This window comes from Macaca fascicularis, chromosome 19 (genome assembly GCF_037993035.2).
Source record: "Macaca fascicularis isolate 582-1 chromosome 19, T2T-MFA8v1.1".
NCBI classification, from domain to species: Eukaryota; Metazoa; Chordata; class Mammalia; order Primates; family Cercopithecidae; genus Macaca; species Macaca fascicularis.
In genome coordinates this window covers 14328018-14352510 of record NC_088393.1, presented here as the reverse complement: position 1 = coordinate 14352510, position 24493 = coordinate 14328018, and the positions used below count along the sequence as shown (strand labels likewise).

Genomic DNA, 24493 nt, shown 5'->3' with positions numbered 1-24493 from the left:
AGACCTAGCCTGGCCACCGAGGGTCCGAGCAACAAACAGACAGGACAGAGCTGGGCTGAGTGTGGCCCTGGCTATTTTATTCCATGTGCTGGCCCTAGGGACCCAGCTGGGCCAGGTCGACGCCCCTGGGGAGACAGTGGGGCTCAGCCAGCCTCAGCGGCTTCTTTGGGGTGCAGGAGGGCTTTGGGGTTAAGGCCGGGGAGGGACAGGAAGTAAAGTGCTTGCAGGGGCTCTTGGGGCTTGGTCCCAGCCACCCTCCCTGCTCCGGGGCAGGCCAGAGGCCGGACTCCCCTGGGCTGTGCAAACAGGACTCTCTGGGGCCCACCCAGGCCTGGGTGAGGGGAATACACTGGCTGGCAGGGATCGTTCCCCACACCCACAGCCACAGAGGCGCTGGCTGGGCTGGAGGCCCGGACGAGGGGCGAGTCCAGAACCGATTGTCCGCTGATTGTCTGCTTGTCTGGTCCGTGGCTGTGTCAGCTCTTCCCGGTGTTGGGGCCTGCTGCCCACTTTCTGGGGGCTGCCTGCCCCACGGGCTCCTCACCTGCGGAGCCGCTGCAGCTGGGAGAGAGGCCCCTGGGGTCACCGGGGTGGGCTATGACCACAGTGATCCCCCAACCACCCCGTCTCCTGAGCTGCTCACCTCACTCTCTACCAGATTCCGCCTGTAGAGTGCCTCCTTTGCAGCCTCCTGTGGGGGATGGGCATTCAGCAGGTAGTCCCTGCAGGTCCCGCCCTGCCCGCTGCCCAGCGTCCACCCAGCCCGCGCCCAGCTCACCCTGCTGCCGTCATTGCCCAGGCGCCGGGCAGCCTCCGTGTAGAACTGCAGCTGCCGCTCCAGCTGGGCTGCGTATTCTGAGAATGGATGGTGGGGGGATGGGGGCTTAGGGTGGGGCCTCGCTGCCCCCAACCCTCCTGTACTGTGCCCATCCCCAAGCCCGTCCCCCACCAGATGCCCATCTCCGAACCCCTACCCCGTCGGATGCCCACGCCCCCCTGCTCCAGCTGTGCTCTCTGCCACTGGCTGCGTTGCATGATGTCCTGGTACTGCTGGGCCACTTCTGGGGGCACCGGCCGCCGCGCCTGCCTGAGGGCCAGGATCTGGAGGATACAGAGGGGCCTGTGAAGATCCCGCCAGGACTCCCCAGTCCTGCCCCATGGAGCCCAGCAGGATGGATACCCACCTTCCGCTCCAGACGCTCTTGGTCAAAGGCCAGCACACTGAGGCTATGCAGGGGCCGGGCTGATCTAAGGGGTAGAGGAAGGATAAGGGACTGCAGAGATTCCCCCAACCCAACCCTGTTAATTCGAAAGACACATTGGGCCAGGTATGGTGGCTCACGCCTGTAATCCCAGCACTTTGGGAGGCAGAGGCGAGCGGATCACGAGGTCAGGAGTTCGAAACCAGCCTGGCCAATATGGTGAAACTCAGTCTCTACTAAAAATAGAAAAAAAACTAGCTGGGCATGGTGGCATGCGCCTGTAGTCCCAGCTACTTGGGAGGCTGAGGCAGAAGAACTGCTTGAACCTGGGAGGTGGAGGTTGCAGTGAGCTGAGGTCGCACCACTGCACTCCAGCCTGGGCGACAGAGCAAGGTCCTGTCTCAAAAAAAAAAGAAAAAAGGCTGGGCGCAGTGGCTCATGCCTGTAATCCCAGTACTTTGGGAGGCCAAGGCAGGCAGATCACCTGAGATCGGGAGTTCGAGACCAGCCTGACCAACATGGAGAAACTCCCGTCTCTACTAAAAATAGAAAAATTAGCTGGGTGTGATGGCGCATGCCTGTAATCCCATCTACTCAGGAGGCTGAGGCAAGAGAATCACTTGAACCCAGGAGGCGGAAATTGCTGTGAGTCAAGATCGCGCCATTGCACTCCAGCCTGGGCGCCAGAGCTAGACTCCGTCTCAAAAAAAAAAAAAGATACTTTGGGCACTGGGGGTATGGTGGGAGATAGGCAATACCCACCCGGTGTTGCTGATCCCAAAACCTAGTGGGGACGATGGCTGCACACCCAGGAAACTATGATGCCTAGTGGTCAGGGAGGGCTTCCTGGAGGAGGTAACAGCCAAGCTGGGATCCAAAGAAGGAATCAGAGGTGGGCAGAGGAACAAGGGTAGGGGTGTTCAGGGCATTGGAACCCACGGAAGTCCAGAGGCCAGTGAAAACTATTCATGGCCATGAACCACAGGAGGGAGTGGGGAGAGAGAAGCCTGGATATATTGACAACGGTCAGATCACAAAAGGTTTTAAAGACCAAACAAAGGAGTTTAATCTGGATCCTCTGGGAAAAGGGGTGCCAGGAAAGGTTTTGCAGCAGGAGAGGGACATGGTCCAATTTGTGCCTGGTGGGAAACTGTCCAGGTGGGGCTGAGAGGGGAATTGGGTGTTTTCTCTAGCATGCCCTGGCCCAGATACCTACCTGTTACCTGACTCCCTTGCAGGGGCAGGCACAGGAGGCGCCTTCCCTTTGGGCCCAGCAACCTGCTTCAGAGGAGAGAACCAGTCCTGTGAGTCCTGGGCCCCTGAACCAAGCTTCCCTCCCTGGGATTGCTGATGGATAGGGGTGGGGGGGTCTCACTGTGGGCACAGCTGCTGGCACAGGGTCAATGACCAGCCACCTCTCCGTCGTTGTCTCCAACTGCTGGGCTGTCAGTGGCTCCCGAATCCGAACCATCACCTCCAGTCGCCCCCCTGTGGGCCGGCGACCATCCAGGACCTAGATAGGGATAAGGAGAAACTGTTGGTGGGAAGCAGGAAGTGACTAAAGGCCCAGGGCCAGGACCAGGGAGAACAAGAGTGGCTTCTAAAATATAAGCCCATGGTATGGTTGAAATACCAGTTGATCATAATGGAGTGGGGTACTGCAAGTATTTAGGGCTGGGCAGTAGGGAGGTCTGGGGCTCTGAGGGGTTGGGTCAACAGATAGGCTCATAGGGGGCTCAAGGCAGGAACTGTCTTAATAATGTTAATGAGTAGCATGGCCATACCGGAGCATGCAGATGAATGTCCACCTCTCACCTCAAGGATCTCCCGGACCTCACATGCTGTCTCCAGTGCATCCAGCTTCAGCTGGGCTGTCCCCAGCACCCGGTCAGTCTTGAACAGCCCCCTGTGTGTACGTGTGTATAGTGGGGACAGGATGGTTGGTTCAGAGGAGCTCCCCTCCCCTGGAGCCCACCCAGCGGCCATGGCTCCCTCTAGCTCACCCTTTGTGAACCACTTCGAACTTGATGCCCTTGGTCTGGATGGCCCTTCGGAAGCCACGGTGGCTGCGGTTGATGCAGAGTTTGAACTGCTCCTTGAACTCTGCAGGGCGAAGGAGGGAGAGGAAGTTGGGTGGGGTCAGGCCATGGTCTTACATCCCTTCTGCTGCAAGGGAGTAGGGGTGGGGTGCTTCCAGCTGAGGCTCACCAGGGGAATCTGTGTTCTTGATCACACTGGTCTTGTCTTTCTGAGCTTCTTCCTATGACCAGAGAGGAGGCAGGAAATCTCGGGGGCCTGGGACCTGGCTTTGGCCCACTGAGTCTGCAGCCCTCCCCTCCTCAGCTCCCCACATACCACGTTGGGATAGGGGAAGTCAAACCGAACAAAGACATCCAGATCGCCAGGGGACAGTCCTGTGGGCAAACAAGGGTCAGAGCTGGGCAGAGAGGGGGTCCCCATGACCCTGACCCCTGCCTACAGCCCCCTCACCTGCGGGTGTGGGCAAGTTGATGCCCTTCACGATGAAGAGAAGCATGTCGTTGCTGCTGAGGTCAGGGAAGATCCTTCCGGGTGGGCAGGTGGGCAGGCGGGTGGGCAGGGAAACAGAGGTACCTCAGTCCCACTGCCCACCTGCCTTTTCTTCCTCCAGTGGGGGCTGGGAACAAACCCGACCCTGGCCTTTGGGGGTATCTCAGCTCCTGGGCTAATTTTAGAATCAGACAGACTAGAGTTCTCTGTTCAGGTCGGCAATGGATCACTTTTGAGTCTTTTCTTCAGTCTGCGTATATTTATTTGGTACCTACTGTGTGCTAGGTACCCTAGCTGCTGGGTGACATTCTCTTCACTTAATAGTTCTTGAGTCCTACTAAGCATCAACCAGTGCCCTAGCTGCTAGGAGACCTTCCCTTCATTTCCCAATATTTCTTGAGCACCTACTATGTGCCAGCTGGTAGCCTAGGTGCTGGGGATCTAGAATTAAACAAGAAATACCCATACCTTGTGCTCAATCTAGCTGAGTGGACAGATGAGCACAAGTACATAAATAGAGAAACAATAGAAAACTCAGCAGAGAGGGAAGAGTGGAGTGTGCTCAGAAAAGACTGCTTGGATAGACAGGGAGGGCCTCTCAGAGGGAAGGTGACATCATAGATGACTCTAGATGTCAACAGGGAGCTGCCACATGGAGATCTGGGGAAGAGGGTGAAGGCAGAAGAAATAGCTGATGCAGAGGCTTGGGGTAGGAACATACTTGGTTTGTAGGAGGGACAAAAAGTCCCGTGTGGCCAGAGCTGAGTGAAGCAGGGACAGGAGGCAGAGAGGAGGTGACAGGGAGCTAGGCTGTGTGGAGACTGGGGAGCCAGGGTAAGGGGTGTGGGTTATCCCAGGGGCAGCTGGGAACCACTGGAGGGCCAGTGGCTGCACCTAACCTCGTTTAGAAAGTGGAGAGAACGGGCCGGGTGCAGTGGCTAACACCTGTAATCCCAGCACTTTGGGAGGCCAAGATGGGTGGATCACGAGGTCAGGATATCGAGACCATCCTGGCTAGCATGGTGAAACCCTGTCTCTACTAAAAATAATAAAAAATTAGTCGGGCATGGTGGTGGGCGCCTGTAGTCCCAGCTACTTGGGAGGCTGAGGCAGGAGAACAGCATGAACCCAGGAGGCGGAGCTTGCAGTGAGCAGAGATCGCACCACTGCACTCCAGCCTGGGCAACAGAGCGAGACTCTGTCTCGAAATTAAAAAAAAAAAAAAAGTGGAGAAAACAATCCCCACTCCTCCTGGCGTGGGAAGACTTAATAGTACCAAGACCAACACCCACCAAAGCCATAACTCATCTCTGGTCTCCCATGGACTCACCCAGGCCCTGGGACAAGATACACCTTTGTACTCTCTAGATCTTTCCCAAATGTGTCACTGTGACTGCACCCTCGCCATCCTTCACTTGTATCTCATGCCTGCCCCAGGGCCTTTGCACGCTCTGTGCTCTTCCACCCATTCAAACTTTCCTCCAGATGTAAATCTTATGCCAGCTTCTGGGGAGCACACCCCCACCCCCCTGCCACCAAAGGGCCACTGGGGCCACGTGGTGGGGCACAGATCAGGAGTCTTACTTGATGACGCTGAAGGTCCTTTGCTCAAAGCGGGCAGTGGGTGTGGGAAGACCCCGGGCGAAGGCTTGCTTCAGAATGTCCATGCTCCGCTTACAGTCTTCCGCCAACTTTTCAAACCTGCCGGTAGGAGGGCCCTGCTCATGTCCCCAAGCCCCGGGGATGGGTGGCTGGGGGTGCAAGTGTCTGGCACAGGTCGGGGCACTTACTTGGTGGTTTCAGTGATGTTGCCCAGCTGGGTGAATTGGTTTGAGTGGTTCAGGCACATCTGGGGAAACAGAAGGCAGTGAGTCGAGGGAAGGGAAGAGAGGGGAAGCAGGGTCACGCCCCTGGGGGACAGGCTGGGGGCCTCCCCCTCACCTCATGCTGCTGCCGTATGAGCTTGGTGAGTTCACCATAGCGCCGGGCGGCCTCCTGAGACAGACCTGGGCCGGGCCGCTGGACCAGGGCAAAGTCATCCTTGTTGACAGGGGCGGGCGGCACCTGAGGAGGACGAGGCTGGTGGTGGGGGTAAGGGGGACAAGCAGGCCCACCTAGGGCTCTGCAGAAATGTTGTTCTTCCTTGACGGGGAGCATTCCCCGACCACGGCTCTGTCACCCTTCTCTGGTCTTTCTTTTTTTTTTTTTTGAGATGGAGTCTCGTTCTGTTGCCCAGGCTGGAGTACAGTGGCACGATCTGGGCTCACTGCAACCTCTGCCTCCCAGGTTCAAGTGATTCTCCTGCCTCAGCCTCCCGAGTAGCTGGAATTACAGGCGCATGCCACCACACCTGGCTAATTTTTGTACTTTTAGTAGAGACAGGGTTTTACCATGTTGGCCAGACTGGTCTTGAACTCCTGACCTCAAGTGATCCGCCGGCCTCAGCCTCCCTAATTGCTGGGATTACAGGTGTGAAAAGACCACATTCAGCCTTAGCCTCTGTTCTTTTTTTTTTTTTTTTTGAGACGGAGTCTCGCTCTGTCGTCCAGGCTGGAGTGCAGTGGCTGGATCTCAGCTCACTGCAAGCTCCGCCTCCTGGGTTTACGCCATTCTCCTGCCTCAACCTCCCAAGTAGCTGGGACTACAGGCGTCCGCCACCTCGCCCGGCTAGTTTTTTGTATTTTTTAGTAGAGACGGGGTTTCACCGTGTTAGCCAGGATGGTCTCGATCTCCTGACCTCGTGATCCGCCCGTCTTAGCCTCCCAAAATGCTGGGATTACAGGCTTGAGCCACCGCGCCCGGCCTGTTCTTTCTTCTTGATCCTTCCATTGTCCCACTTAACAAAGGCATCCTTCAGTCACCCCAGAAATCATGTATGGTGCCAGGGGCAGTGCCTCATGTCTATAATCCCAGAATTTTGGGAGGCTGAGGCGGGTAGATTGCTTGAGCTCAAGAGTTGGAGAAATCATGTATGGAGCCTCTGCTGTGCACTAGGTTCTGCTCTGGGGCTGGGGACACAGGGATGAAGAAGAGAGAACAAAATCCCTGCCCTCGTGGGGCTGACATTCTCTTGTAGGAGATGGGCAATAATCAGAAGAAATAAGTAAATCATATAAGAGAGTAGAAGGTGATACATGCCACAGGGAAAGGCAGAGTTGGGAGGAGGAGCAGAGGGATCTGGGTGACAGGGAGGGATTTTAGACAGGTCAGGGTAGGCCTCCTGGAGATGCTGATGTCTGAGCAGAGACCTAATGAGGGGAGAAAGTGAACCATACAGGTGTCTGTGGGAAAAGCATTCAGGCAGCGGGAACTGCATGTGCAAAGGCCCTGAGGTTGCAGAGTGCCTGGTGTTTGAGGCTACCAGACAGCAAAGGGGAGAGTGAGCAAGGGGCAGGCCGGGCACAGTGGCTCATGCCTGTAATCCCAGCACTTTGGGAAGTCGAGGCAGGTGGATTGCCTGAGGTCAGGAGTTCAGCCTGGTCAACATAATGAAACCCCATCTCTACTAAAAATACAAAAATTAGCCAGGCGTGGTGGTGCATGCCTGTAGTCCCAGCTACTCGGGAGGCTAAGGCAGGAGAATCACTTGAGCCTGGGAGGTAGAGTTTGCAGTGAGCTGAGATCGCGCCACTGCATTCCAGCCTGGGCAACAGAGCGAGACTCTGTCTCAAAACAAAACAAAAAAGAGACCAGGCAAGGGAGGTGATGGGGCAGATGGTGCAGGCTTCATGGGCTGTGATAAGGTGCTGTATATTTGTGTGTTTCTTGTGGTCTCTCAATTAGAACATCCACTCCATAACAGTGAGTCTCACTGTGTTTCCCAAGCTGGTTTTGAACTCCTGGCCTCAAGCGATCCTCCCACCTCAGCCTCCCAGGTAGCTGGAATTACAGGTGTGACCCACCATGTCCAGAGAGAGTGTGAATTTTTGCCTTTTTTGCTCAAGGCCATGTCTCCAGTGCCCAGCAAAGACTACATGTCCCAGGCTCCTCTGAGGCTAAATGTAGCCATGTGACTGTTTGGGCCAATGGGAGGCAAGCAAAAGTGATGTCACTTCCTTGAACTGGGTGGCCTTTGCTGGACGCCCAGTTCAAGCTCCTCAAATGTTTCCTATTATGAGTACTATTCTATCACATGAAGAAACCTGGCTGTCTTTCTTTGAGGCGGGGGTCGCCATCCCCACTTCCCCAAGGAGAAAAATGATGCTCAGAGAGAAAGGAATGGTTCTGTCCAAAGTGGCAGAATCTAAGCCTCTCCCCAAATCTGATCCCCTTCCCTTCCCTAGTAATGGAGCTCAGGCTGGTCACACAGTGCACCAAGAGACTACATGTTCCAGGCTCCTCTGTGGCTAAATGTGGCCATGTGACTTAGTTCTGGCCAATGGGAGGCAAGCAATGGTGATGTCACTTCCTTTAAAAGGGACTACTAGCTCTGCTTCTTTCTCTAATCCTTCTGACAGGATCCACTTGGATCATGTGGACAAGGACAACCCCTCAGGTGCAGCAAAGCAGTAAGGTGGAAGGAACTCAGGATCTGAAGGACCTCCCATTTGCATAGTCCAGACTGCCCTGAGTGGTACATGCAAGAAACATAATAAATGTCTGTCTCATTTCAGCCACTGTCTTGGGAGGATCTATTTGTTACAGCAGCTGGACCCTGACTAATACACTTCAGTTCACGTGGCTGCTAAGGGGCAGGAGCCTGACCAGTGGGTGCCTGGGCAGTTCCCACAAGCCCAGAGGGTTCACCTTGGTGATGTCCACAGGCAGCCCATTGCGCGAGGCCTCCAGCATAGGCTCCAGTCCCTTGGCCTGGCGCAGATGCATCTTGGCGCCCTCCACGTCGTTTTTCTGCTTGGCTCGAAGTGCGGCCTGCAGGAGCTGCTTCTTGCGGCCCTCTAGGAAGGCCAGCTGCTGCTGGGCTGTGGGCATAGGAGCTGCTATGGGTGCTGCCCAGGCCACAGCCAGGCAACAGGCAGCTGGGGCAGGGAGGAGGGGCACCTACCTCTGGTGGATGTGGCTTTGGGGGGTGCTTTGGCTGCTGGGGTTGATCCTGACTGGGAAGCCCTTGAGGGTGGGGCTTTGGGCTGGGCTGTGGGGGCCACAGGGCTGTTCTGCTGTGGAGGAAGAGAGAGGATGTTAAGAGATTTCGTAGCACCTGTTATGAGTCCAGCCCCCAAGGATCAGGGTCTGACACTGACAACAGTGGTCATTTAGTGGGCTCCCAGGACTTTGCTACTCCCCTGCCTCACCCAAAGCCCCTGGCTCCAAATACCTTATTATTTATTTATTTATTTATTATTTATTTATTTTTTTTTGAGACAGAGTCTTGCTGTATCGCCCAGGCTGGAGTGCAGTAGCACGATCTTGGCTCACTGCAACTTCTGCCTCCTGGTTCAAGCAATTCTCACCAAACATTTTTTTTTTTTTTTTAGTTTGTCTTGGAGATGAAGTCTTGCTCTGTTGCCCAGGCTAGAGTACAGTGGCACGACCATGGCTCACTGCAGCCTTGAGCTCCTTAGTTCGGGCGATCCTCCCACCTCAGTCTCCCAAGTAGCAGGGACTACAGGTGAGTCCCACCATGCCTGGCTAATTTTTAAAACATTTTTTGCAGAGATGGGGGTCTCACTATGTGGCCCAGGCTGGTCGCAAACTCCTGGCCTCAAGCGATCCTCCCACCTTGGATTCCCAAAGTGCTGGGACTACAGGTGTGAGCCACTGCGCCCGGCCCCAACCCTCAAACCTTCTTAGGCACCTCATCCTCTTCATCCTCTGGGCCTTCATCCTGGTTGGCCAGCTTCATGGCAGTCTCCAGGACACCCACCAGACTCTGCTGGGTGGGTTTGGTGGCCTCCAGGCCCTGGATGGGGGGGAAGCCTGGGCGGCCAGTCGAGGCCTAGTTACTGTGTGTCAGGATGGAGACCAACTCACACCATTATGGTGGAGATGCAGATTCCTCCCCCACCTACAGAGTCTTGGGCCTTTACTTTTATATTTTTTTGTGTGTTTGTTTTTTATTATTATTTTTGAGACAGGATCTCGCTCTGTTGCCGGGGCTGGAGTACAGTGGCATGATCTGGAGTGGGACTGTAGGCGTGTGCCACCATACCAGGCTCATTTTTAAATTTCTTGTAGCCACGGGGTCTTGCCATGTTGCCCGAGCTTGTTTTGAACTCCTGACCTCAAGTGATGCTCCCACCTCAGCCTCCCAAAGCGCTGGGATTACAGGCGTGAACAGCCACGTCCAGCCAGTTTGCCAATTTCTAGGGTGCAGACCCTTACATCATGTCCAATGTCAAGCTCCCACTGATTAACAAGTTTACAGAACCCCTGAATATGTTGTATTCAGATCCCTGAGCCTGTGCCATGGGGAGTAATAGCATCTGCCAACGCTCACAGGCTGGAGGAACTGGAGCTTGGGGCACAGTCCGCCAGCGGCAGGGCCTACTGGGGGCGGGGCCTACTGGGGGTGGGGCCTACTGGGGGTGGGGCCTACTGGGGCGGAGCCTACCGGAGCGAGGCCTACCTGGAGGCACGGGCAATTCAGCGACATCCACGGCTCGGCCAGCCTTGTGAGCTCGTACGGCATCTTGGTATTGCTGCAAGGGCCACAGGTGTTAGGGCTGCTTGTGGGAGGGCTCTGGGGCTGCCTGCTCGCCCCACCTCCCCCGGAACCCCCGCGGCACCTTGACGATGCGCTCGTGCATTCGAGCTTTCCGCTGGTCCCCCTTGCTCTTGGCCTGGGCTGCGGCCACCTGGTACCGCTCCATCCGCTGCTCCAGCGCCTCCAGCAGGGTCCTCGGGGGTGGGGGGACCTCTGGGCCAGACAGGGGGACAAGGTTAAGAGTCAAGGGACGGGTAGACAGTCTGGCGTCAAGCCTGCCCCTGACCCCAAAGGGTCCCACAACCTACCTGGTGTGGAGGGCGCCATAGCGGGAGTCGGAGGCTGCGACGGTGGTGACGGTGGGTCTGGGGGCAGCTGGTCTGGGGACAGAGAGGTCCAGGCCAATGAGGGGCTTGCATGCTGCATCCCCAACAAGCTGGTCTGGCCTGAGGGTGGTTTTTGGGCCTGACCAACAGGGGTGGCAGCATCAAGGAGAACTTAGCGTATGCCTGAAACCATCCCAGAGAGTGGGCATGGCAGAGTCCTCACCGGGTGGCGGCGGCAGGCAGGAGAGGTCCACGGCCTCCCCCCGGCTCAGGGCCTCCAAGACAGCATCAAAGCTCTGGGAGAAGGAAGAGATTAGAAGAGGAGGTGCAGTTGGGGGCTGGGACCTCGTGGGGGGGCTGGGACCTCGTGGGGAGCCTCCGGGCCCTGGCATGGCACCGAGGATTTCTAGCTCCCTCCCTTCCGTTTGTGCCATCTTGCTTAATCCTCTTCCAACACACGTGCCCATTTCACAGAGGGGGTAAACTGAGGCTCCAAGACTTACAGCAAACTATTGCTAGGGAGTGACCAGGCTAGGATGCAAATTTGGGTCAGCCTGACCCAGCAGCCCGGGTGCTTTGCCACCGGGGCATGTGGGAAGCATCCTGCCCCATCCCTCCAGTCCTGTCCGTCCAGCTGGACGCACCTTCGCCACGCGGAAGTGTCTGGCGGCAGCAGCGGTATCTCCCTGCTGCTTGGCGTGGAGGGCAGCCAGCTTGTACTCACGCTGGCGGCTCTGCAACTGGGCCAGAGGGCCAGGGCTGCAGGGACCTGGAAGGGAGAACAGCATACAGGAAGCCTCCAGGGCCTGGGCCAAGTTCACCGTGTAAACCATTTGTTATTTATTTATTTAATGCTTTTTTTTTCTTTTTCAGACAGAGCCTTGCTCTGTTGCCCACGCTGGGGTACAGTGGTGCAATCTCAGCTCACTGCAACTTCTGCCTCCTGGGTTCAAGCCATTCTCTTGCCTCAGCCCCCTGAGTAGCTGGGATTACAGGCGCGTGCCTGGCTAATTTTTATGTTTTTAGTAGAGACAGGGTTTCGCCATGTTGGCCAGGCTGGTCTCAAAGTCCTGACCTCAGGTGATCTGCCTGCCTCGGCCTCCCAAAGTGCTGGGATTACAGGTGTGAACCACCGCGCCCAGCCTTAACGTTTTTTTTGAGACTGAGTCTTGCTTTGTTGCCCAGACTGGAGTGCAGTGGCACAATCTCGGCTCACTGCAACCTCCGCCTCCCGATTTCTGGCTAATTTTTGTATTCTTAGTAGAGATGGGGTTTCACCATGTTGGCCAGGCTGGTCTCAAACTCCTGACCTCAAGTGATCCACCTGCCTCGGCCTTCCAAAGTGGTAGAATTACAGGCAAGAGTTACCACTCCTGGTCATAGTTAATGTATTTTTTTTTAAAGAGAGAGAGTCTTGCTCTGCTGCTCAGGAGTATAGTGGCGTAATCATACCTCACTGTAGCTTCAAACACCTGGGCTTAGGCGATCCTCCCACCTCAGCTTCCTGAGTAGCTGGGGCTACAGAGCATGCACCAGCACGCCCGGCTAATTTTTTAATTTTTTTTTTTTAGAGATGGGGTCTCACTATATTGTCCACGCTAGTCTTGAACTCCTGGGCTCAAGCGATCCTCCCACCTCAGCTTCCCGAAGTGCTGAGATGACAAGCATGCGCCACCATGCCCGACTCACTTTTTAAATAGATCCTGGGACTCACTTTTAGCAGTTGGGAATTTTGAGTCTTCTCTTATTTCCATCCACATCCCCCACAGAAATTTATGCTAACATGATATAGCTGTGTGTTTGAAAGCCTTTTTTGCCTACCCTATTGTATATTTATACAACCAAAATACATTTATGAAATGTGTTTGCAAAGTTGGGAAACTCAGTATTCAGTGCTTTTTAAACTGTGTTAGTTACAGTTTCAAATAATATGCTCGATATGTTTTCTGGGGAAGTACCTCAATATTTAAAGCTCTAAGTGCAATTCTTAGTATAAAATAACACGGTAGAATAAAGACACCACCCAGTGCCTACAAAATCTTGAAACACCCAGAAAATAGCACGCAGGATCTTTTTTTGAGACTAACAACTGGACCCATTGCTTTAAACTTAGGCTTACTTCCCTGAAAATAGGTTTGGAGGTAGAATGACACACCTTTGACATTGTATTGGTTTTATTTCCTGTGATCATAAATCTTTCAGTGTTAAAAACAATGTGTTTCTGGGTCAAATTATTGTTATAATTATTACTAGCAGGTAACTGAGCAAAACCTAAATACATCAAGCTTATTTTATTTTATTTTTTGGAGACAGGGTCTCATTCTGTCACCCAGGCTGGAGTGCAATGGTGCAATCACAGCTCACTGCAGCCTCAACCTTCCAGGCTCAAGTGATTCTCCCACCTCAGCCTCCCAAGTAGCTGGGACTACAGGCATGCACCACCATGCCTGGCTAATTCTTAATTTTTTGTAGAGACACAGTTTCCTATGTTGCCCAGATGGATCTTGAACTCCTGGGTTCAAGCGATCCTCCCACCTTGGCCTCCCAGAGTGCTGGAATTATAGGGGTGAGCCACCACACCCGGCTGAGCTTTTTGGATTTGTTTGTTTTGAGATAGAGTCTCGCTCTGTCGCCCAGGCTGGAGTGCAGTGGTGCAATCTCGGCTCGTTGCAAGCTCCGCCTTCCAGGTTCACGTGATTTTCCTGCCTCAGCCTCCCGAGTAACAGGCGCCCACCACCACGCCCGACTAATTTTTTTGTATTTTTAGTAGAGACAGGGTTTCACCGTGTTAGCCAGGATGGTCTCAATCTCCTGACCTCATGATCTGCCCGCCTCAGCCTCCCAAAGTGCTGGGATTACAGGTGTGAGCCACCGCGCCCAACCTGTTTGTTTGTTTGTTGAAACAGTCTTGCTCTGTCGCCCAGGCTGGAGTGCTGTGGTGCGAACGTGGCTCACTGCAACCCCTGCCTTCTGGGTTCAAGTGATTCTCTTGCTTCACCCACCCGAGTGGCTGGGACTACCAGCACGCGCTACCACGCCCAGCTAATTTTTGTATTTTTAGTAGAGATGAGGTCTCACCATGTTGGCCACGGCTGGTCTTGAACTCCTGGCCTCAAGTGATCTGCCTGCCTTGGTGTCCCAAAGTGCTGGGATTACAGGCTTGAGCCACCACACCCAGCCCCTGCTGAGCTATTTGATAAGTTTTTGTACACCAAGGGTAAAATTCTACCAGAAATGTACCTCTTGTTGACATAATTGGAGCTGGGTCCAATCCCTAACAATCAGCTCGTTTCTCCCTTTCAATCCTTTTCTTTTTTTTTCTTTTCCTTTTTTTAGAGATAAGATCTTGCTCTGTCGCCCAGACTTGGAGTGGCACGATCATGGCTCACTGCAGCCTTGAACTCCTGGACTCAAGCGAACCTCCCACCTCAGCCTCTCAAGTAGCTGGGACTGTAGGCATGTACTACCATGCCCAGCTAATTTCTTTTTTTTTTTTTTTTTTAAGACAGAGTCTTGCTCTGTTGCCCAGGCTAGAGTGCAGTGGCCGGATCTCAGCTCACTGCAAGCTCCACCTCCCGGGTTTACGCCATTCTCCTGCCTCAGCCTCCTGAGTAGCTGGGACTACAGGCACCCGCCACCTCGCCCGGCTAATTTTTTTGTATTTTTTAGTAGAGACGGGGTTTCATCCGGTTAGCCAGGATGGTCTCGATCTCCTGACCTTGTGATCCGCCCGCCTCGGCCTCCCAAAGTGCTGGGATTACAGGCTTGAGCCACCACGCCCGGCCCCAGCTAATTTCTTAATTTTTTTTTTTTGTTTTTTTTTTTTGAGATGGAGACTTGCTCTGTTGCCCAGCATGGAGTATAAGTGCCTCGATCTCGGCTCACTGCAAGCTCCGCCTCCCGGGTTCATGCCATTCTCCTGCCTCAGCCTCCTGAGTAGCTGGGACTACAGGCACCTGCCACTACACCCAGCTACTTTTTTGTATTTTCAGTAGAGACGGGATTTCACCGCGTTAGCCAGGATGGTCTCGATCTCCTGACCTCGTGATCCGCCTACCTCGGCCTCCCAAAGTGCTGGGATTACAGGCGTGAGCCACCGCGCCCGGCCTAATTTCTTTATTTTTATGTAGCGATAGGTTCTTGCTATGTTGCCCAGACTGGTCTTGAACTCCTGGTCTCCCAAAGTGCTGGGATTACAGGCATAAACCACCACATCTGTACTTTTTTTTCTTTTTTAAAGTGTTGAGGCCAGGGGTGGTGGCTCACACCTGTAATCTCAGCACTTTGAGAGGTGGAGCAGGCAGATCACCTGAGGTCAGGATTACGAGACCAGCCTGAACAGCAACATGGTGAAACCCCATCTCTACTAAAAATACAAAAATTAGCTGGGCATGGTGGCGGGCGCTTGTAATCCCAGCTACTCAGGAGGCTGAGGCAGGTGAATTGAACCTGGGAGGCGGAGGTTGCAGTGAGCTGAGATCGCACCATTGCCCTCCAGCCTGGAAATAAGAGTGAGACTCTGTCTCAAAAAAATTAAAGTATTGAGAAACCTACTTCACATCAACAAATAGATTGGAAGACACAGAATTTTGTTACTGTGATGTCTTTGTATTCTTTGAACTCCTGACAAGTTATGCCAGACTCCCATTGTGAAAAATTTTGGGTCGTTTCAGTTGACAGTTTCAGGTGATAATTCCAGTAATCCTTGAACTTTGCCAGAAACAATGGCTTGGAAACCAGCTCGGTTGCAGAAGGATTTAGTGATCCGGTGTTTGCTTTCTCAAACCCATGCCAGTATTTTGAGTTGTCTCTTTGTGTCCTGCCAGGGAAGTGTTTGGACCTGGGGCAAAGCCCCGTGTTTGTATCACAAAGAGAGGGAGGGAGGCCTTCCTTTCCTAGGGGGAGGTTAGGAAGAAAAAACTCTTAAAAGATATGTTCTAGCTTGGGCAACATGGCACCTCTACAAAAAGTATAAAAATTAGCTGGGCATGGTGGCATATGCCTGTAATCCCAGCTACTCAGGAGGCTGAGGCGGGAGGATTGCTTGAGCCCGGGAGGCAGGTTGCAGTGAACTGTGATCACGCTACTGCACTCCAGAGTGGGCAATACAGTGAGACTCTGTTTCCAAAAAAAAAAAAAAAAAAAAAGGAGGAGATGAGGCCTGGCCTGGTGGCTCATGCCTGTAAACTTCACACTTTGGGAGGCTGAGGTGGGTGGATCATGAGGGCAGGAGATCGAGACCACCCTGGCTGGCTAACATGGTGAAACCCCGTCTCTACTAAAAATACAAAAAATTAGCTGGGTGTGGTGGCATGTGCCTGTAATCCCAGCTACTCAGGAGGCTGAGGCGGGAGAATTGCTTGAACCCGGGAGGCAGCGGTTGTAGTGAGCCGAGATCACACCACTGCTCTTCAGCCTGGGTGACAGAACGAGACTCCGTCTTAAAAAAAAAAAAAAAGATTAGCCAAGTGTGTATGTGGTGCATGCCTGTAGTCCCAGCTACTGGTGAAGCTGAGGGAAGATCCCTTGAGCCCAGGAAGTCGAGGCAATAGTGAGCTATGCTCACATCACTGTACTCCTGGGTGACAGAGTAAGACCTTGTCTCAAAGAATTAAAAAAGGCCAGGCACAGTGGCTCATGCCTATAATCCCAGCAAACTGGGAGGCCGAAGTGGGTGGATCACCTGAGGTCAGGAGTTTGGGATTTTTACCACGTTAGCCAGTATGGTCTCAATCTCCTGACCTTGTGATCTGCCCGCCTTGGCCTCCCAAAGTGCTGGGATTACAGGCGTGAGCCACTGCGCCCAGCCTATGTTTTATCATAATATTATAATAACAACAAAAAAACTCTCTGGGTATCCATGTCCTGCTTGGGAGGTATTCATGAACTCCAGGGGCTTGAAGACCCCAGGATTCAGGGTGTTGAACATATGTCACAATCAGTGCACAGCCTGCACCCCCCTAGAGCAGCATCCTGCCAGATGGCCCACTCGGCTCCCACATCAGCCCGGCCCTGCCCATCACCTACCTGGGGGCATCTGGGGCTTAGCCAAGCCTGGAGATGAGGCTGGGGCAGTGGGAGAAGGTCCCTCCAGGGTGACCCTGGGCTCCGGGGCTGACGCGATTCCAGGGGCCGGCTGGGTGGGTGCAGGGCTGCAGCTAGGCGTGGATGCCGGGCCTTTTCCTATGGCCACTGGCGGCGGGATGTCCGCTTCGTCAATGGCATTGCCCTTCCGGACAGAGGCCAGCAGGTTTTCCAGTGTCTGCGATAAGGCGTGAGTATTGGTTTGGGAGAAGCCAAGAGCTTGGTGCGGGACATCGGGGTGGGGGCGTCCCTGTACCCTGCCCTCTGCCCACTTACTTTAAGCCCCCGGTCGTAGCGCCGCATCTTGGCGCTGTCTCCAGCTTGCCTGGCGCTTTCAGTTGCTGTCCGATAGAGCGCCAGCCTCTCCTGCAAGGTGGCCTCCAGCCCCGGATGGGGGGCCTCAGGCTTTGGCTGTGGGAGGGCAGGGGCACAGTGTGGGTGCTGACCCCACCTGGGGTGCTCCTGTCAGCCCCTTCTGCAGTAACAGTCAGCCACATGTCATTCCTGGACCAGCCTCCCCCGCTCCAGTGAGGCAGAAATCATGGTCCCCATCTCCCAGTGGAGGGAATGGGGTTTCAGAAGCATCATGTGACCCGCCTGATGTCAGTCACGTGGCTGTGAAGGACAAGGGTGGGCCGGGTGCGGTGGCTCACACCTGTAATCCCAGCACTTTGGGAGGCCAAGGCAGGAGGATCACTTGAGGTCGGGACCAGCCTGGCCAACATGGAGAAACCCCATCTCTACCAAAAAATACAAAAGTTAGCCAGGTGTGGTGGTGCACACCTGTAATCCCAGTTCCTGGGGAGGCAGAGGTGGGAGGATTGCTTGAACCCGGGAGGCAGAGGTTGTAGTGAGCTGAGATGGCACCACTGCACTCCAACCTGGGTGACACAGCAAGACTCCATCTCATAAAAAAAGGGTAGGCCTTGAACCCCGGACTGTCTGTTGGCTTGTGGTTCAAGGGAGTGGGGTCATCCGAACTGTACCTGGGCCACAGGAGGTGGCGTCTCTGAAGCCTTCTGCTCCTCTCCAAGGACCTCATTTAGCTCCGCCTGCAGGGACACACGGCCGGGGGCAGGACGTGAGGGCATGCTGCATGGGGGCAATGGGATAAGAGCTCCCACCCTGCCCTTAGTGCTCACCAGCAGGTCATCATCGGCCTCCAAGTCATCCTCATCCGTGCCCTCCTCCTCATCCTCATCCGGGTCTCTCATGCACAGGCTGGCCATCTTCTCAATGGCCTCCATCGGCAGGGGACCTGGCGGTAGGGGGATGCCCCAGGTGGGCCAGGGTCGTACACGAAGAGCCCCCGTTTCCCATCCCGGACACATTAGGTGCCCACCTCTTGTTGACTTCCCCATTTCATCTCTTCCTTCTTCAGCCTCAGGTCTGGGGCCTGGCTATCTGAATTCAAACCCCAGCTCTGCAGACTGGGCACAGTGGCTCATCACGCTTGTAATCCCAGTACTTTGGGAGGCCGAGGCAGAAGGAACACTTGAGGTCAGGAATTCGAGACCAGCCTGGCCAACATGGTGAAACCCCGTCTCTACTAAAAATACAAAAATTAGCTGAGCGTGGTGGCGCGTAATCCCAGCTGCTGGAGAGGCTGAGGCAGGAGAATCACTTAAATCCAGGAGGCAGAGGTTGCAGTGAGCTAAGATTGCGCCGCTGCGCTGCAGCCTGGGCAACAGAGCAAGGGTTTGTCTCAAAACACACACACACACACACACACACACACACACAACAAAAAAACAACAAACCCAGCTCTGCAACTTTCTCTCTGTGAGACCTTGGGCAAGTGGGGTCACCTCTCTGGGCCTCAGTTTCTCCCTCTGTGACATGGGGATAACAACAGTTTCTCCTTCATAGGTAGGTTGGAGCACAGAAGGTCAATGAAGCTCTTAGAACAGTATATTGCCAGTATCTTGTTATTAGTTATGTTACATTCTGTAAAGCTGCCTTGAAGACTCAATTAATGACTATAGGACTATTGTTCCTAGGGGAAATTTAAGCTTAGGTTCCTGTGAGCCTCCATTCATAACCTTTTTTGGAGATAGGATCTTGCTTCATCACCCAGGCTGGAGTGCAGTGGCCCAATCAGAGCTCACTGCAGCCTCAAACTCTTGGTCTCAAGTGATCTTCCTGCCTCAACCTCCCAAGTAGTTGGGACTACAGGCATGCGCCACCACACCAAGCTCTGGTCACAAAATTTTAATCAACTGCTTGCTCCATGCGCATTTCTGTTTGAAGATACCTTACCGAATAGATATTGTTCATTCATTAACTTTGAATTCACAGCCAACAGCACAGCAATTAATGCCTGAATGAAGCTTCTCTCTTTTTTTGGAGACAGGATCTTGCTCTGTTGCCGAGGCTGGAGTGCAGTGGCGCAATCTCCGCTCACTGCAACCGCTGCCTCCTGGATTCAAGCGATTCTCATGCCTTAGCCTCCTGAGTAGCTAGGATTACAGGCGTTCACCACCAGGCTTGGCGAATTTTTGTATTTTTAGTAAAGATGGGGTTTCACCAGGTTGGCCAGGCTGCTCTCAAACTCCTGGCTCCAAGTAATCTGCCCAACTTGGCCTCCCAGAGTGCTGGGATTATAGGCGTGAGCCACTGCGCCTGGCTGACATGAGCTTATTGTGTGTGAGGGGGCCCTGGGTGAAATACGGACTCTAGAAGATTAACTCCTATAACATGGTTATTATTCCAATTTTACAGATGGTAAAACTGAGGCCAAAGCACATGATGTGACTCATCAAGTCACAGAGCCAGTAAGTGGCAGAGCTCAGATTCCAACTCTCAGTCTGGGTCCAGAGTTGGTCTTGACCCTCTTACCCAGACCATCGGCTCCCAGGTCTTCTCTGTCGTCTTTCCCCTACCCAGTGCCCCCAGTTCTGCACCCAAACCACTTGCAGGATATCAGAAAATGTTCTGAGGGCGTGTTAACCATCTTACCTTTGCCTTTGAGCTTCTCCAGAGCTGGGGGCTGGCCCCCGACCAAAGCCAAGAACTCGGCCTCCAGTTCTTCATCGTTAACTCTGTCCTCAGGGATCATCAGGCCATCTGGGGAGAGGTCAACCAGCAGGCCCAGCTAGGGGGACAGCAAGGGTTCAGTCAGACCTTTGGTTCACCACATGGCTAGAGGCAGTCATGATGGCCGGAGAGTCCCCTTGGGAGGAAGGAAACAAGGTCTCCCAGGGAAAGCTGTTTACCTGGGGAGTGTCAGGAGACTGGAACAAGCCCAGAACAGGTGTTATAAGACAAGCCAGGCCCTCTGGCACAGTTCAACCTGGGGCAAAGGGCAAGAGACCCAGCTCTCTGATCTGAATCTACACTTATGATGTGCTGCTGGGCCAAGTTCAGTGGAAAAAGCAGGCCTCTGGCTGGGTGCAGTGGCTCACGCCTGCCATCCCAGCACTGTGGGAGGCCAAGGCAAGGGGATGGCTTGTGTCTGGGAGTTCCAGACCAGCCTGGGCAATACAGTGAGACCCCCATCTCTACTAAAAAAAAAAACTTTCTTTTTTTTTTTTGAGACAGAGTCTCGCTCTGCCGCCCAGGCTGGAGTGCAGTGGCCGGATCTCAGCTCACTGCAAGCTCCGCCTCCCGGGTTCACGCCATTCTCCTGCCTCAGCCTCCCGAGTAGCTGGGACTACAGGCGCCCGCCACCTCGCCCGGCTAGTTTTTTTGTATTTTTTAGTAGAGACGGGGTTTCACTGTGTCAGCCAGGATGGTCTCGATCTCCTGACCTCGTGATCCGCCCGTCTCGGCCTCCCAAAGTGCTGGGATTACAGGCTTGAGCCACCGCGCCCGGCCTTTTTTTTTTTTTTTTGAGACAGAGTCTCGCCCTGTCACCCAGGCTGGAGTGCAGTCTCGGCTCACCGCAACCTCCGCCTCCCACGTTCACGCCATTCTCCTGCCTCAGCCTCCTGAGTAGTTGGGACTACAGGCGCCCGCCACCACGCCTGGCAAATTTTTTTTTTTTTTGTATTTTTAGTAAAGACAGGGTTTCATCTTGTTAGCTAGGATAGTCTCCATCTCCTGACCTCGTGATCCGCCCGCCTCGGTCTCCCAAAGTGCTGGGATTACAGGAAAAAAAACTTTTTAAAATTATCTGGGAGCGTTGGCCGGGTACGGTGGCTCATGCTTGTAATCCCAGCACTTTGGGAGGCCGAGGCGGGCGGATCACGAGGTCAGGAGATCAAGACTATCCTGGCTAACATGGTGAATAACACGGTGAAACCCATCTCTACTAAAAATACAAAAAATTAGCCGGGCATGGTGGCGGGCACCTGTAGTCCCAGCTACTCAGGAGGCTGAGGCAAGAAAACGGCGTGAACCTGGGAGGCAGAGCTTGCAGTGAACTGAGATCGCACCACTGTACTCTAGCCTGGGCAACAGAGCGAGATTCCATCTCAAAAAAAAAAAAAAAAATTAGCTGGGGGTTGTGGTGTGCCTGTGGTCCCAGCTACTCAGGAGTCTGAAGCAGGAGGATCACTTGAGCCTGGGGAGGTCAAGGCTGCAGTGAGCCATGACTGTGCTACGGCACTCCACCTGGGCAACAGAGTAAAGCCCTGTCTAAAGGAAAGGAAGAAAAAGAGATGGAGCGGGGGAGGGAGGGAGGGAGGGAGGAAGGAGGGAAGGAAGGAAAAAAGGAAGGAAGGAAGGGAAGAAAGGAGGGAGGGAGGCAGGCCCCACACTTTGCCCAAAGCAAAGCTACTCTGTACACTTGGGCTTTTCTTTCCAGCATCCTCAGCAGAGGGGCTGTGTGGGAAAGTTGGGGCTTCAAGAGCAATTAGAAGCCCTGATGGCTGTATGCAGTGGCTCACACCTGTAATCCCAGCACTTTGGGGGGCCGAGGCAGGCAGGTCACCTGAGGTCAGGAGTTCGAGACCAGCCTGGCCAACGTGGTGAAACCCCATCTCTACTAAAAATACAAAAATTAGCTGGGCGTGGTGGTGGCGTCTGCAATCCCAGCTACTCAAGAGGCTGAGGCAGAAGAATTGCTTGAACCTGGGAGGTGGAGGTTGCAGTGAGCTGAGATCGCACCACTGAACTCCAGCCTGAGCGACAGAGCGAGACTCTGTGCCCCCCGGCCCGACCCCCCAGAAAAGAGCAGGCTGGGCACGGTGGCTCACGCCTGTAATCCCAGCACTTTGGGAGGCTAAGGTGGGTGGATCACGAGGTCAGGAGATCAAGACCATCCTGGCTAATATGGTGAAACCCCGTCTCTACTAAAAACACAAAAAAATTAGCCGGGCGTGGTGGCAGGTGCCTGTGGTCCCAGCTACTCAGGAGGCTGAGACAGGAGAATGGCGTGAACCTGGGAGGCGGAGCTTGCAGTGAGCCGAGATCGCGCCACTGCACTCCAGCCTGGGCAACAAGAGCGAAACTCTGTCTCAAAAAAAAAAAAAAAAAGAAAGAAAGAAAGAAAAGAAACATACAAAAATTAGCCGAGTGTGGTGGTGGGAGCCTGTAATCCTAGCTACTCCTGAGGCTGAGACAGGAGAATCGCTTGAACCCGGGAGGCAGAGGTTGCAGTGAGCCGAGATTGCGCCACTGCACTCCAGCCTGGGGCGAAAGAGCAAGACTCTGTCTCAAAAACAAACAAAAAAAGAAGTCCTAACCACAATGCAAGTTTGCCATGCAGACCCGTCTTCCTATCTTGGTTAATGACCAATCATGATGTGACAACATTATGTTTAACCGTATGAAATTGCCTTTCCTGTAGGTAAAAAATGGCCAAATGTTGGCAATTATGTATGGCTCCACCAACTAGTAATAATGATAATAGTGACATTTATTGAGTGCTGTGTTCTAGCACTTTCCATAAACTATCTCAATGACCCTTTTTTTTTTTTTTTTTTGAGACGGAGTCTCGCTCTGTCGCCTAGGCTGGAGTTCAGTGGCCAGATCTCAGCTCACTGCAAGCTCTGCCTCCCGGGTTTACGCCATTCTCCTGCCTCAGCCTCCCGAGTAGCTGGGACTACAGGCGCCCGCCACCACGCCCGGCTAGTTTTTTGTATTTTTTTTTAGTACAGACGGGGTTTCACCGTGTTAGCCAGGATGGTCTCGATCTCCTGACCTCGTGATCCGCCCGTCTCGGCCTCCCAAAGTGCTGGGATTACAGGCTTGAGCCACCGCGCCCGGCCCTCAATGACTCTTTACAACTATCCTGTAATGTAGGGTCTCTTGGAGGTCTCCATTTATTATTATTTATTTATTTATTTTGAGAAGGAGTCTCGCTCTGTCACCCAGTCTGGAATGCAGTGGTGCGATCTCGGCTCACTGCAACCTCCGCCTCCCGGTTCAAGCGATTCTCCCACCTCAGCCTCCTGAGTAGCTGGGATTACAGGTGCCCACCACCATGCCCAGCTAATTTTTGTATTTTTAATAGAGATGGGGTTTCGCCATGGCCTCCCAAAGTGCTGGGATTACAGGTGTGAGACACCGCACCCGGCTTCCATTTTTAATTTTTAATTTTTATTTTAGAGATTCTTGTTCTATCACCCAGGCTGGAGCAGAAGTAGTGCGATCATAGCTCACTGCAGTCTTGAACTCCTAGGCTCAAGCAATCCTCCCTTCTTAGCCTCCCAAATAGCTAGGACTACAGGCACATGCCGCCATGCCCAGTTAGTCCTTTTATTTTTTGTTGAGACGGGGGTCTCGCTTTTGCCCAGGCTGGTCTCAAACTCTGGCCTCAAATGACTCTCCCGCCTCTGCCTCCATCTCCTGAAGTGCTGGGATTATAGAGGTCTCCATTTTACAGATGAGAAAGCTGAGGCTCAGAGCTGTAAAGTCAAATGTCCAATGTACAGAGGCCAGGAGGGAACTTCAGGTCAGCCAGACTCTAATATCTGAACACCAAGCTATGTCCTGGGCTCCTTCCATGAAAACAGAAAAATCAAACTATCTGGTGCCTGGGGCAGAGGAGTTGGGAGAGGGAGAAGGGGCCCAGCCACAGTGCCATAAGTGCCATAAGCTTACGGCTGCGGCCCTGGATTTGTGCTTAGCTCTGGCCAAGCTGTTAATCCCTATGACCTTGGGCAGATGTCTTCACGTCTCTGAGTCTCAACGTCCTCATCTGTACAATGGAATAGAGTCTGGCATGGCCCGACTGATGCAAGGGTTTGATGTGTCAAGTCCGAGGACTGCCCCTCCCCGACTGGAGCAGCTGTGGCAACAGGTGGCCCCGAACCTGGGGCAGGGCCCCAGGAGCTGGGGAGCCAAGGCCAGTAGTAGACCACACTTGAGTGGGGTTGGGGCCTCACCTGGAGGGGGGGCGGGGACCGGGGTTTACCTGGGGGGCGGAGATCGGGCCTCCCTGGGGGGTGGGGCCCTTCCCTGAGTGTGTGACCGGGGTGGGGAGGGATCCCCAGGTCGCGCCGTGGGGCGCAGACTCACCTGGCGGGCGGCCGCGGCGCCTCTGCCCGGGGGTCCCGGGGGTCCTTTCCTCTTGTGCATCTTCCAGGCTGGATGCCCGAACCACCTGCCCCCAAGCCCGGCCTTGCCCTGCCTCCTTCCCCGGGCCCTGTCGCCGCGCACGCGCCCTTCCTGAGTCCTGCAACCCTCGTCGGCGCTCCGCGGCCGTCGATCCCAAGCCCTCGCCTCCCTGCTTGGCCGCCCCACTTCCGCCTCGGGCCTCGGGCGCCGCTGCACCGGAGCGCGGCCACTGGACTCGCCGGGTCCGCCGAGCCGAAACTACAACTCCCGGCAGGCAGTGCGCGGGCGCGCATGCGCTTCGCAGGGCG

The 24493-nt window shown here is 54.2% G+C and overlaps 1 protein-coding gene across 8 annotated transcripts; it reads right to left on the bottom strand.

The window, feature by feature from the left end:
* Nucleotides 1-56: 56 nt before the first annotated feature.
* CC2D1A (coiled-coil and C2 domain containing 1A) lies at nucleotides 57-24447 on the bottom strand. Of its 8 annotated transcripts, none has more exons than XM_005588212.3 (29): nucleotides 24147-24447; nucleotides 19701-19836; nucleotides 17885-18000; nucleotides 17729-17794; nucleotides 17019-17153; nucleotides 16686-16920; nucleotides 11303-11427; nucleotides 10882-10954; nucleotides 10641-10712; nucleotides 10415-10545; nucleotides 10255-10327; nucleotides 9472-9605; nucleotides 8734-8845; nucleotides 8478-8650; nucleotides 5673-5795; nucleotides 5522-5580; nucleotides 5316-5432; nucleotides 3693-3766; nucleotides 3558-3616; nucleotides 3411-3462; nucleotides 3206-3305; nucleotides 3018-3108; nucleotides 2578-2715; nucleotides 2419-2483; nucleotides 1185-1248; nucleotides 975-1101; nucleotides 779-855; nucleotides 644-691; nucleotides 57-561 (listed from the first exon to the last, which is right to left on the bottom strand). In XM_005588212.3, the coding sequence occupies exons 1-29, from the start codon at nucleotides 24204-24206 to the stop codon at nucleotides 541-543; spliced, it is 2856 nt and encodes a 951-aa protein (XP_005588269.3). In that variant the 5' UTR covers nucleotides 24207-24447; the 3' UTR covers nucleotides 57-540. The 8 variants fall into 8 exon arrangements, with proteins under 8 accessions (XP_005588269.3, XP_005588271.3, XP_015296184.3 ...); XM_005588214.4 differs by having other exon boundaries at nucleotides 2419-2480; XM_015440698.3 differs by having other exon boundaries at nucleotides 8734-8842.
* Between the last annotated feature and the right edge of the window lie 46 nt (nucleotides 24448-24493).